The sequence below is a fragment of the Trachemys scripta genome, chromosome 1 (genome assembly GCF_013100865.1).
Source record: "Trachemys scripta elegans isolate TJP31775 chromosome 1, CAS_Tse_1.0, whole genome shotgun sequence".
In the NCBI taxonomy this organism is placed as follows: Eukaryota; Metazoa; Chordata; order Testudines; family Emydidae; genus Trachemys; species Trachemys scripta.
In genome coordinates this window covers 27,036,176-27,050,638 of record NC_048298.1, presented here as the reverse complement: position 1 = coordinate 27,050,638, position 14,463 = coordinate 27,036,176, and the positions used below count along the sequence as shown (strand labels likewise).

Sequence of the window (14,463 nt, the reverse complement as noted above, 5' to 3'; positions counted from 1 at the left end):
TTAAAAATGTTGTGACTGGATAACTGCAGTGACAAGCTGGCATCTTCAGATTGCCCTTGAAAAGTAGATGCTGTATTTCAAAAATCCCTCCCTAGAATCAGAATGTTTTTATTAAAATATTATTTTGTCACTATGATTTACCTGCTGAACTTTTTGGGCTGCAAAGTGCTGTTAAATACTGTAAGAAGGACAAAAGTATTTTTTGACAAAGTGGTTTCATATTGTTGAATTTTCTAGCTTCTAAAATCTTGTCCACCTATAACACATTTTGTTCATTATTTATAAATATGGCCAACTTGTGTTTCAGTAATGGGAATAGCTAAATATGTTTTCAGTCCAAACAAAATTCTGGGGTCATTAATCATTCACTAAGCTTTGACTATTTTAACAGTTGTTTACATATTTTAGGTAGTTTCCAGCCAGAGTTCATTCCCAGCAGCTGCTGAACAAACTATAGCTACAGCCTTAAAGGTAATTGAATGTCAACATGCTATAAAGTTAGATCGAACGTTTGTTGTATTTGCCATACTTACAATGGGTACTGTAAGTTAACTTGTGAGTTTTGTCTTGTTCTGGCATTTTTTTTGTCAATATAGACCTTACTTTCTGGCCAAAATATGCATTAATTTCAAATTATCTGTAATTTGTACTTCCTGTAACTATTTGTGGATGAGTAGGCTATTTCGATTTAAGTAGTATTTGTATTTGAGAGTGCTGATATTCTGATGAACCAATACATCTGCTTTGACAATAAATGTAATTCCCTACAATCTTCACACAACAAGCACTGGATCCTCCACTCCCTCTTTCGTCACCAGTTTGGTGCTTTTGTCTCTCGGGGTGATTAGTAACCTTGTACATCTGGGTTTCTGTGGTGATGGCTGTCTGGACCCATCCCTCTATATTCCCTGTCTTGAGTGATGATGACAAGTAGAGGACAGGAGGCATGCCTACAGCAGGAATGGATAATAGGCTTACGTGTCTGCATTAAAATATGTATCTTTATATACAGGGGATGTCAAAGTGCACCACCACTATGAAATAAAGTAGTAATAGTAAAGTGGCTTTTATTTTTCTACCTTACTGAAATGGTTGAACAAATTAAATGTTGTAAGACTTCCATTTTCCTTTCCTTTAAATGTTTCCAGTGTGGAATAAAAGAGCACTGGTAACATAAAGGAGGCAAATGTCTGTACTAAATTTATCTTAAATCAGTATATTTTGGTGGTGTCAGTGTATGTACTTTTTGTTCATTACTGATTTCGTCCTCTCACTTTATTGTAGACAATCCATGATCTCATGGGTAGTGCTGTGCAACCCCTACTGAACTCGGTAGGAGACTCAGTGGAGGCCATTATCATCACTATGCATCAGGAAGATTTTTCTGGGTAATCAGCTACTATCTTCATAATATGGCATTGTCTTGGTAAAGTATATTGTATATGCATACTATACTGTTAATACCACAGTGGCCTTTGCAACAGGATCACTTGTCTGGGAGCTCATGATACTTGATTGTCTTTTTGCACAGAACTCAGCAACATGGCTGGCCATTGAATTGAGTGGCCAAAATCATATCACACTTGCCTTTGTCCTTTTATTTTGGCTATCTTAAAGTAAAATTTGTCAAAAAAAAAATCAGTTTTTTTAAGTAAGAAGAGCTTTATTCAAAACCAAAGTTTTTGTGAACAGTTTTGTTTTTCAGAAAAAACTTTGTGGCTTTTTTATCTAAAATTTTCGTAGACATTTTTATCTACATTATAAACTCTGAAATGGTTATCAAAATTTGTTTACTGAAAAATGGATTTTGGTAAATAAAATATTCTGATAACTGTTTTCAATAACATTTTCTGTAAGGTTTTAGCTTAAAATTCCCATGAAAAAATTAAGTGAACATTTTTGAAAAAACAATCATGGGGGTCAGTTTTGAACCTTATAAAATGAAAGCTGCAAAATTTCTAAAATTTTCGCATTTTCATTTTTTGACCAGTTGTATTACAAAATGTATAAGCAAAGTAAGCAGTCATGGAATAAGAGGGAAGGTCCTCTAATGGATCGCAACTGGTTAAAAGGCAGGAAGAAAGGGGTAGGACTAAATGGTCAGTTTTTACAATGGAGAGAGGTAAATAGTGGTGTCCCCCAGTCATCTGAACTGGGACCAGTGCTGTCCAACATAGTTATAAATGATCTGGAAAACATAGTAAACAGTGAGGTGACAAAGTATGCAGATGATACAAAATTATTCAAGAGAGTTAAGTTCAAAGCAGACTATGAAGAGTTACAAAGGGATCTCACAAAACTGGGTGATTGGGCAACAAATGACAGATGAAATTCAGTGCTCAATATGCAGCGGCAGTCAAAAAACCTAACAAAGTTTGGAACCAATAAGAATGGAATAGATCAGGGGTCGGGATTGTGTGCCTAGTCTTCATTTATTCACTCTAATTTAAGGTTTCGCGTGCCAGTAATACATTTTAACGTTTTTAGAGGGTCTCTTTCTATAAGTCTATAATATATAAGTAAAAATGTAAATTAAATAAGGTTTTTAAAATGTTTAATAAGCTTAATTTAAAATTAAATCAAAATGCAGAGCCCCCCGGACCGGTGGCCAGGACCCGGGCAGTGTGAGTGCCACTGAAAATCAGCTTGCATGCCACCTTCGGCACGCGTGCCATAGGTTGTCTATCCCTGGAATAGATAATAAGACAGTGAATATCATAAATTCATGGTACACCCACACCTTGAATACTGAATGCAGTTCTGGTTACACTGTCTCAAAAAAGTTATATTAGAAATGGAAAAGTACAGAGAAGGGCAACAAAAATGATCACGGGTGTGGAACAACTTCCTGTATGAGGAGAGAGAAAAAGACGGAGACTTTTCAGCTTGGAAAAGAGATGACTATGGGGGGATATGATAGATGTCTGTAAAATGATGAATGGTGTGGAGAAATGAATACAAAGTGTTGTTTGCTCCTTCACTCCATTCACATACCACAAGTCACCCAATGAAATAAATAGGTAGCAGGTTTAAAACAAACAAAAGGAAGTACTTCTTCACACACTACACAGTCAACCTGCGAAACTCATTGCCGGGGGATGTTGTGAAGGCCAAAATTATAACTGGATTCAAAAAAGAATTAGTTAAATTCCTGGAGGATAGGTCCATCAATGGTTGTTTGCCAAGATGGTCAGAGTTGCAACCCCATGCTCTGGGTAACCTTAAGCCTTTGATTGTCAGATGCTGGAACTGGGCGACAAGGAATAGATGACTTGAAAGTTGCCCAGTTCTGTTCATTCCCTTTGAACCATCTGGCACTGGACAATGTCGGCACCGGGCTAGATGGGCCATTGGTCTGTCCCAGTATGACCATTCTTAGGAGGAGGTTGATTTTGAACAGACACTCTTGGTTTGGAAAGCCTTTCACAAAGAGAGACACAGCTATATTTGAGACCTGCTATGAGAGCCTGGTCCTGGTGGGTATGTGCACTCTGACACCATTTATCTTAGAGTGAGAGGCTCCATAGTCACAAGTAATGGTGAGCCATAATGGGTGCTATTTGCTTCCCCTGCACATCTTGCTACAGTTCATCCATTCTCCTTTCTTAAAAAAAAAAAAAAAATCTGTTGAAAACAGTATCTTTTCAAAGATGTTTTTCCCTTTTGCTTTTCCACTTGGCTTTTACAATATTTTTTACCTGCTGCAACCTTTCCTGCTGCTGGCATTAGCACACTCTCTGGTTTGATCTTTTGATTCAGACTGGACTAAATCCTGCAAGATGTTATGTGCTCTCAACTCCCATTGACGTCTGGGAGGGCTCTACAGCCTGGCTATAATTCAAAGAGAAAGAGAGCGATTACTGATTACCATGTCCTATATCTTGCAGGGCTCTGTTTCTTCACTGATTAGAAGAGAGTGCCTATAATCCTGGGTGTGGGACTTGAACAATCTAAGAGACTAATTCTCTGCAAAGATTGGGCTTGGGACAGACTGCACTAGTAACCTTGTGACATGTAGCTTGATATTATGTGATCTATTAGAATATTATACAAACAGCTGGGACACTTAAATTTGGGAGCCGGATTTAGAGCTTTAAACTCCAGGCTGATGGAGGGCCTGCAAGCTGGATAGGACGGGGTGATTTCCTCTATCTCTTGATGGTAGCAATGGTAGATCAAGAGATCTTTTAGACTGCAGTCCCAGAGGATTTACACACTCCTTTGTTCCAAGCAGAAATAGGATGCTGTAATTCATGCCACCAAGGAAAATTACTACATGGGATAAGAAGAAAATTAAAAAGAAATTTAATAATTTTTAGTTGTATTATAAAAATGGATTTAGCATCTTTTTTACATTTTTGGCAGATCATTACCCAGCTCAGGAAAACCAGATGTCCCTTGTTCTCTGTACATGAAAGAACTACAGGGCTTCATAGCAAGAGTCATGAGCGACTACTTCAGACACTTCGAGTGTTTCGACTTTGTCTTTGACAACACAGAAGCCATTGCTCAGAGAGCAATTGAACTTTTTATTCGCAATGCCAGTCTACTGAGACCCCTTGGTGAAGGTGGGAAAATGCGACTTGCTGCTGACTTTGCACAGGTAGATTTAACCAGGGCTGGCTTCCATTTTGTTAGTTTCCCTCTTTTAATGGAAACATGTAGATACTTGGTAAATAAGCACTTTCCCCCCCCTTTGAAGCTGCCTGTTATCTATATAACTTAATTGGGTCTGCAAGTTTTCATCCTGTGAGAAATTGAATCTTGAGAAATTTATCCTCTAAATAATCAGTGAGGGCCCTTCTCATCATAAGGCAATTTCAGTAAAACCCTATACAGGTGCATTGAAATTCATCAGCATTTTGAAACTGTTTAATACTGAACAATATTCTTCAGTGCTAGATCCATCATTTGCTACCACTCCCCGCACGCCACCTCCCTGTAAGATGGTTTTCCTTTCTTAATTGCTTTATGTCCCACAGTGCCAGCACTGATTATGGTCATGGACTGACCTAGTTTGTACTGTAGCATACAAATAAACATAAACAGAGTGTGAAAGGCCTGCATCTTACTGTGAATACTGAAAGAATGACAATGTTGTCTGTGTTTCTGCTGGTGACATAGTCAATTTCTCTGTTTCATATTTTTTGCCTTAATGTATATTTGACTGGTGAACTAAGCACAATCAAGTAGATAATTCCAGTTTCCAGTGAGCTACTTCCTATTTTCAGATGAAAGCATCTTAATAGCAATACAGTGAAAGTGAACCTGTTAGGGAACATAACACAAATATTCAGCACTTTGTTATCCTAATTCTAGGTCAGTTTCAGGGTATTGGTCCTTATTTTCAAAGCTCTAAGGTGCAGCTTAAGATCCAAACATCTCAGAGACAGCCTCTGCCTCCAGCTGCATTCAACAGGTGTCTTGGCTGACATAGCTGACTGTCAAATCCAAGAAGGCTGGTGACAGAGTGTTTCATATCGAGCCCTTAATTGTGGAATTGGCTACTACTAGGGAACAGGTGGGACCAGGTCTTGTGGCCTTCAAGGCTCATCCCTTCATCAAGCTAAACTGTGTAAATGCCTCAGCCACATGCCGCTGAATAAACCACCTGGATTCACCGACTAATTTGTACCATCACAATCCTTCAGCAAGAAAGTTAATGGGAGATTTTCCACTGACTTCAGTCGGAGCAGGAAAGGGGCCAGAATGACCTAAAATGTGGGGCGAGGAGGACAATTGATTCCTTCTCCTGCATAAATATTGATGTACTTCTTAAATTCAGTAAGTATTTATATCTGATGTTACAGTATAGAGTGCCTTATAAATATATATTATTATTATGAAAATACAACCTTTCTTTATCTTTCTAAATGCATCTTTTTTTATCAGTCAGGTTACAGTAAGAGTTGCCTCTTATCTAAAAGGCAGTGGTATGTTGTTACCTCAGCGTGAGGGGGTTTACACGCTGTCTCCCACTGTGTTATCTGTATTTACTGAATGTGCAATGGGATGAGTTCTCCGATCTCTGTGCTTTTGTGCTGCAGGAGAAGATGTAAACTAGACCTACAATTGCTTGGTTCTGAGTCCTTCCTCTTTCCCTGTCTAGTGTTCCCTTCCTCTCCTCTTTCCTCCCCCCCACCTCCTCTCCCTGTTTAAGTTGTTCTTGTAACCAGAAATAGCTGGATGCTGGTCATAGGCTGGGCCTCCCCTGCTGCTGCTGCTTAGTTGCTGTTCAGCTTTTCTGGTGGCAGCGCTTCCAGCCCAGCTAGCGAGGAGGCCTGGCAGGGGCGATCTGATATACTGGGCCATAGAAAACTTAGTGTAAAAATAAAATGCTTGGTGCAATGATACTCTAGTATGGATCTCTCCCTTCTGTTAGCATTGCAAGCGGGGGGGAAGATCAGCCCTACCACTTATCAGCAGTCAGTTCAAGTCCTCCAGTATATATATCACCAGTGAACTGAGAACCTCTATACAATCCCCACAATGCCATATAAAATTGTTGCGTTATAAAATTGTGAATTATAGATGCTCTCTGGCACTTTGGCTAATTGTGTGACATGCTGTCAGATATACTCATGAGCACTATCAACCTGAAATGTTCTGTAACACTCAAGATGCACCTTAATGCCTAAAAATATTTGCAATGATGCAGGATTACTGTCCTATATTGTACCCCTTATTGGAATTCCTATGATTTAAAAGTGTGACAACATTCGAGGGTTGAATGGCCTGCAATTCATGCTGACTTAGAACTTTTATAGAAGCCATCTGCACAAGCTCCAAGAATGGGACTACTGATAAGTTAACTACTGTTCATTTCTGGAGCAACGTATTTGGTTAAGGTGGAGTTTTTGAAAAAATAAAAATCATTCACTACCCTGGATGCACTGCTAAGCTTTCCTTTCACTTTTAGAACTAGTTAAATTGGAAGTGGTTTTTCTGGGGTCAGTCGAGCCCTCTTAGATGACATTTTCTTGACATTTATATTTCCAATGTTGTATCAGCTGGGCACTGGAGAACTTTTTGACCTGCTCATTACTAAGAGTTTTGTTACTTTGTAACAAAACCAAGGCCACTCGGGTTACAGTGACCTCCCTGGATCTTAGACACTCTTAGATTCAAAAATATGCTTTAGAATCATACATTGCCCTTTATATGGCATGCAACTCTAAATGATTGATAGAGCCAGTAAAGCAGAGAACGAAATTTAAACACTACATATTCTGGAATTTATTTGGAAGGAACAAGGATTCCTCAATATTTGGGCATAGATATTGATAGTCTGCTGAGATAAAGTTTCTAAACTCATAAGGAATAATGTAAACATTAATGAGAATAAAAATAACAATGGCCCAGACACAAACTAGGCTAAAAATTGCAAGGGCCATCAGTCCTCATGCTACACAACATAAACTGATCACCTGATGGAGTCAGACAAAATTTTCCTTCCCTTTAGGATATAATATAACAGTGCTATGTACGTATACGTGGTGAAGCATTTACAAGAGACCACACTTGTTAGACAGCCATCCCAAACATCGTGGTTACAATTGTTTTCCACCATTATTGGCGCAACCAATTTTTCTTGGTCCCTTTATGATTCATTGTAGTTATAGTTCTATAAATCTTCTATTTATTGTGCAGTTTTTGTTTGTTTCATTGTATTTCTAATTCTTGTCCAATGCTCCAAGGGTTGCTACAGGCATCGTAAACTCTGCTGACATTCTCTATATTCTGTATCTTGTCCCATGGAACATTTTGATTTGGTTGAATCAGTATTTTCTGATTGGAAAAAAAATGTTCTAATGGAAAAATTTCAACCAACGCTAGTTTTAAACCTTTTGATGCATCTAGTGATATTACTCCATTTTGCTAAGGTTTCTTTAGAATTTTGTGAAAGTCTTTGTGCATTTAGTAGTTCAAATGAAGCTGGAGTTTATTGATATTATGGAATTATACTCATCGTAGATAGGAGACAAGGAGCAGTATTTATTTTTAAGATTGCTATGCAGCCCATAAAAAGGATTTGGCTAGATTCGTAATGTTTAAGAGATTGTTTTGAGTATTAAATCAGTGTGGAAGGAGACTATGTTAATAAGATTAAAGACCAATTTTAAGTCATGACCGGTTATTCGGTAATTTAAACTAGAGTTTCAGGAATTGAGTGTAGGTGAAAGTCCAAGGGAACTATTAGTTTGTGGGGGTTGCATCTTGTTTTGTAAAGTTCATTCTTGCATCCAGTAAATCCTAATTTGGCACTGTGGTGGGGTATATAGAAACCACATGCTGGGCCCAAAGGGCTTTAAAGGCAGTATTGGGTCCAGGTAGGCTTGCTCCTACAGGCCTGATAAGCATGCTCTACCTGGAGGAGTGGATTAAAAGGAGCTCAGAAACCCAGGAAAGGGATGGTGGACAGGCTGCAGGAGAGAAGAATCCTTCTTCATGAAGTCAGACAGAAAGTGGACCCTGAGAGATACTGCATAGGGGGTATGGCCCCTAGGCAGTGTCTTCTCTGGCCACCTTCCATTTTGAGAACCAGCAGGTCTTGCAGGCCCTGCTCATTTGGACTTTGTGAAATTATTCACTGTTTGGACTATAGGGGCCAAGTCCCAAACTGAAGTAGCACATAAGTGGGGAGTAGCAGGGTGGCAGATTTAGGTTGTCTACGGGGAGGAACCTGCTGGGTTTACTTCCTACAGTGTATTGACCTGGGACCCAGTGGAGAGAGAGGGACCAGGTCCCCCTACCACGCCCTATTAAAGGACAAAGGCCTAGATGCAGTGGGGAAGCCCAAATGCTCCTGGCCTGGGGCAGGAACCAGGCACCACTACCATCCCCTCTGACAGTGAAACAAGGGGTTGGAGGGCAGGTGCACTAATCACTAGGCCACCCGGCCCTCCAAGCACCCTATCACAGGCATTAGAAATGATGGGGATGCACTGTGATCTTCATAGCCAATTATTCTAAAGGAGAATTGAATAATAGGAGGACAGTATGGCCCCTCTCTTTAGTGAAATAATCAAATAAAAAGATGGTGTCTGTTCCATAAAATAAATGATTATTGCAAAGTCAGTGCTAGTAAATACTAGTACAACCGAGATACTTTTTTTCTACTGGTTAGCCTGTGTGGGGTGGGAAATGGGTACACTGAAAGACACTTAACCTTTCTGTGCCCCACTTTAGCTGTAAAATGGTTATTTATTAGTATATTTAGTTATATCACATGCCTGGTGAAGCTTAATTAACATTTGTAAAGAGATTTAAGATCTTCAGATCAAAAGGGGCCAGATGAGTGCAAAGTATTTTTATTTATGCAAGAAATCCTTCCTTGCTCGTCTCTTATGATGGAAGCTAAGGAACCATTAACCTTTAATCAGGGTTGCAGTGCAGAAAGGCAAAAACTAGTTGGACTAAAGTATACTTAATGTTTGATGCTCTCTCTTTCTAGAAGAAGGAAATTATTTTTAGTGTGCAGTATCTTGGAGGTGTTTTCACAGCTGAAAAATTTACTTTAAATACTTATTGTTTTAGAATTGTTATGTGGTGGGAAAATTCAATTCTACATTCCTTCATGGTCAGCTTTTTTCATATAATTTAGAATTCTTCTTCGAGTGATGGTCCCTATCCGTATTCCAAAAGTGGGTGCGCATCCACACCATGCGCTGGAAGTTTTTCAGCAGCAGTGTCTGTTGACCTGCATGGTCACCTTACATCACCACATGCTCCTTGTGAGGTTATAAGAGGCTGTGCGGAGCAATGTGCCCTCAGTCTCCCTCTTACCACATGGTCGAAGTTAGAATCCTCTCTTTGCACTTGTAGCCTCTACAAGAATGACAGTCCATTGTAGGTAAATAGTTATTCCTGCTTCAATTTTCTTATTTCTGTAAATAAATTAATTAGTTAGTGTATATAGTAGCCCCGTATGGGGCCTCCCCGATCCCTTTGGGGGATTATGCCCCACATCCCAGGGTTCAAAAAATGCACCTTATGCCCTCGCTCATTGTCCATGAGCGACGAGCACACGTGTTGTCTCTACTGCCTGGGCAAGATGTACCTTGTCACCCTCTGCGATATCTGCAAGTCCTACTCATCAAGGACCAGTGACGCTTGACTTCTGCAGCTCTGCAAGTTCCTCATGGCAGAGGCACGCCGGCCTCATGTGGAATCTGATCCCGAGCCATCAGTGCCGACAGTCACTGTCCCTCGCCAGCGGTGAGCGCTACACCCTCGGCTTCATGCCTGGATCCATCAATACTGCCAAGATGTGAGAAGGCACACAAGGAGAGCCACAAGCATAAGCACCAACTCCATGGGTGCTCCGGAGCTGGAGCACCCACAGGGAAAAATTGGTGGGTGCTCTGCGCCCACCGTCGGCAGCCAAGCTGCCCCCCTGCCCCAGCTCGCCTCCGCCTCTTCCCCTGAGCGCGCTGTCCCTGCTTCTCCTCCCAGCGTTTGCTGCCGTGAAACAGCTGTTTTGTGGTGTAACAAGCTGTGGGAGAAGGGCGGAGGAGCGGGAATGCGGCACGCTCAGGGGAAGAGGCGGGGCTGGGGTGGGGATTTGGGGAAGGAGTCCAATAGGTTCAGGGAGGGGGTGGAGTTGGGGCAGGGACTTTGGGGAAGAGGTTGGAATGGGGGTGGGGCAGAGTTGGAGTTGGGGCAGCGGGGCGCGAGCACCCACCGGCGCCAGGAGAAGTTGGTGCCTGTGGCTGCAAGTGATCTCATGAACACTGCAGCAGGTCCCCATTGCAGACTGTTGCGATGCACTGCGTTTCCTCCCCAAGCCAGGCTCGGGCAGGTGAGATGTCACATGACAACCTCACAGGGCCACCCCCTCAGGGAGAGGGCAAAGTGAAGCAGAAGCGAGATCTCCCAGCATCGCCAGCTCCCACGATGACTGAGGATCACCATAGCCCACCAGTGCATGCTCCTCAGCCATGGCAGGATTCTCTGTGCTCCATTCTGTGTACCCCTCCTCGGATTGGCCGACAACCAGATGTGCCCTGGACACTAGGCCAGATGGATCTGCTGGTCCCCACATCCCACCTTGAGGTACCTGGTACCTGCTGAGTGAGTCTGCCATGGAGTTCTGCACCCTTGGGAGGTATACCGCATAGGGCACGATGTTGTGGCAGAGACACCAGTTCCAGAGGCGGATGGCCTCCATGCAGAGTGGCCGGGATCTGGTGCTATCCTGTCTGTTTATGTACGCCACGGCGGTAGTGTTGTACAAGAGGCATACCAAAGGCCATCCCGCCATACAAGGTTGAGGTCTCTATTCTATCTACTGGGCCACATGCTCACCTATCCCTGAAGGTCCTCTTCCTGGTGGCCATCACCTCTGCCTGGCAGATCAGTGAATTAGTAGCCATGATGGCTGACCCCCTGTATACAGTTTTCCATAAAGACAAGGTCTCCCTGCGTCTTCATCCTAAGTTCCTCCCAAAGGTCATTTCCGAGTTTCATTTCAACCAGTTCACCCATCTCCCGGTCTTGCATCCTAAACCACCCGGCACTCTTGCGGACAGGACGCTGCACTCCCTGGATGTCCAGAGGGCACCCTTCTACTTGGACAGGATTTGTGCTTCCCCATGCCTCTTCATAGCCATTGCAAAACAGTTGAGAGAACAGGCCCTCTCCTTGCAGCACATATGCAGTTGCATCTCTAAGTGCATTACAGAATGCTATGCGTGCTCCAATGCGACGCTGCCCAGCAGAATCACGGAACACTCCACATGGGTGCACGCGACCACCTCTGCTTCCCTGGCAGACATCCCTGGCTCAAGATCTGCCATGTGGCAACACCTTCACAGTGTGCTACATCGACCACTGAGCAGCCACAGACATGACCATAGTATGTGCCATCCTGCAGCATCCGTTGCATCCTCGCACCCATCTCAGAGCTGATCACTGCTCTGTACTCACCTGCATTTGGAATACATATAGAGGCCATCACTTGAGGAAGAAGAGACAGTTACTTACCTGTAACTGGAGGTTCTTCGAGAGATATGGTCCCTACTTGTATTCCAATACCCGCACACCTTCCATTCTGCTGTGGACTCTCTATGCAGTGGTAAGAGGGAAACTGAGGGCATGTCGCTCCACACGGCCTCTTATAACCTCGCATGGAGCATGTGGTGATGTAAGGCGACCATGCGAGTCAACAGACAGTGCTGCTGAAAAACTTCTGGTTCTGGTGCATGGTGGGCACGCGCACCACGTCTGGAATACAAATAGGGACCACACATCTCAAAGAACCTCCATTATAGGTAGGTAACCTCTTCCTCTGCTCTGCCACTAATATTTGTTTCAACATTCTCTGCTGTTCAAGTGCTAGAGAAAAGCATTTCTAGGTAATGTTTGAAAACCTGGAATTCTTTAAGGCAGGAGGAAAAGTAGTTGCTGAAATATTTTCATGTTAATATTTTCCAGCTGAAAAAAGAAACTTTTAGTAATGAGAGGTTTTGCAAACTCCACAGTAGTCACTGAACAATAACTTCACCATGGAAGATTGTTTAAAAACATTCATCAATAGATGCATGCTATATGTGGGCGTTGTATTAACTTCACCTTTAGGTTGCTGAACATAATCCACTCAGACAAGACAATCATGTGACACAGTTTTTTACAATATAGCTAGCCAGTGAAGAGTGCAACAAATAATAGACCAACTATAGCCAGGGGCTGCAACAGGGTCACAGGGCGAGGGTAATATAAAACAGACTTTTTAAGGGTTAGATGTTCACATCATGCAGGAGTCTCTGAGATCAGACATAAATTTATATAGAAGTTGACCAGGAATCTGTAAGTTTATTGAATTACATAAAACAAAATAAAACTTTAAAAGCACTGGATTTTGGCCAACGTTAAAAGGGTTGGGAGGCAATGGTAGGTCTTGTACCATCACTGGCATCCCACATCCCTCTCAACATGCATATTTGAGGGTCCTGACTGTTCAAGGCCTAAACAGACTTGCAAGCTATACCAGCTTCTGCTCCAGGAAATTCCCAGAGCTTGTGCTGGCAGATCCATGAGAGTGGACCCCATGGACTTGGGATGTTTGTTTGGTGCTTAATGCATGGGAAAGCCTATCTTCTCTACCTCTCAGCTCTCACAAGGTTGCAAGACCAGCTTACACTCATTGATTTTAACCCCAACTGTGAAGCTAATTTAATCTGGGCATCTGACCTCCCAAAATTGTGACCTGGGGAAAAAAATAAAAGAAGGAACCAAAAATGTGCCCCATCCTTATGTTTTTAAAGTCCATAGCACATTGCTGTGTAAGAGATCAGACCCTCCCAAAATACATGAAGCCCTGCAAATGCATTATACAGCATAACTGTGCATCTCAGCACATTGGAAACAGTAACTTTAAATCATAATATATCTGTTATAGCTAAACAAGGTGTATTTATAAGCAGCTATAGGAAGGAAGGTTGATACAACTGCTGTTGGTAGGACAAACAGAAAGATGTTTCTTCCTACCAGCCAATCCCAGCACCTGAAAAAAGTATTGGGATTGACCAAGGACAGCTCTTCTGACAAAAGCCCTTCCTCAGTGGCTGAAATGAGTGTTGCTGCCATCCAGACTATTCACAGGCCCTGCTCCAGCACCTGTTATCGTGGCCAACAACAATCTTTATTTAAAATATAAAAACTGGACATAGTGTGAATACAAGAATGAGGACACACACCCCTCATTGCAGAAATATGCTCACACACCCCTCATTGAAGAATCTAATGCAGTCTAACAAATAAAAAAATCAAATTAAAAAGCACAGTCTTTTACTCCTCTGAATTTAACTGAATACATCAAGGTACAGTACAGACCCTGTAGCGCTGGAGATCTAGAGAATCTGAGTTTGTTGTTTATGTGTATTTTTACCAAATTAGTTTCACTCTATTCCCACTTTGAATGACTCAATTCTAGAGTCTACTGTAGACTTCCAAGCTTACAAAGAAATATTTCTTTGGCAACTAGTGCTTCACGATGCAGCCATCTGCTGCCTTTTAAGTTTGTCTAGTTCTGGCAATAGTAATAATTAGAATGAATTATTATGAATAGTAGAATGAATAAAGGTTGACATTTAAGGGACAGAGTATTCTAAAGTAAAGTATGTTCTTTCAAATACTTAAGACCAAAAAATATGAATTTAGGGACATTCCTAAAGCTTATATAATATAGAGAATTGAAATTTGTTTTAATGAATGTAAGTGTTTGGCTTTGCTGTAGGAAACAAAAGTACTACTAAAATCTTTCCACATTATAATCCACTTCGGGGGGGAAATGTGTTAGGAAAAGGCGGAATATGAGATCACCTTTGTTTGGTTCCCTTCCTTGTCATAAGGAGCAGTTTGCTCCATATATCTTGATTTTCAAAGGTCCAAACAGCAGTTAGGTGCCTAGGGTGGAATTGTCTAAAGCATCTAAGGGTGCTCTCTCATTGAAAGGCAGATGCT

The 14,463-nt window shown here is 41.8% G+C and overlaps 1 protein-coding gene across 1 annotated transcript in view; it reads left to right on the top strand.

Annotated features, from left to right (window-relative positions):
• The window catches only part of COG5 (component of oligomeric golgi complex 5), a 296,023-nt gene that overhangs the window by 255,499 nt on the left and 26,061 nt on the right, over positions 1-14,463 (top strand). The window contains exons 16-18 of the mRNA XM_034766634.1: positions 409-471; positions 1,285-1,388; positions 4,366-4,603. Coding sequence (XP_034622525.1) covers positions 409-471; positions 1,285-1,388; positions 4,366-4,603 — 405 coding nt within the window. The remainder of the gene's footprint in view (positions 1-408; positions 472-1,284; positions 1,389-4,365; positions 4,604-14,463) is intronic.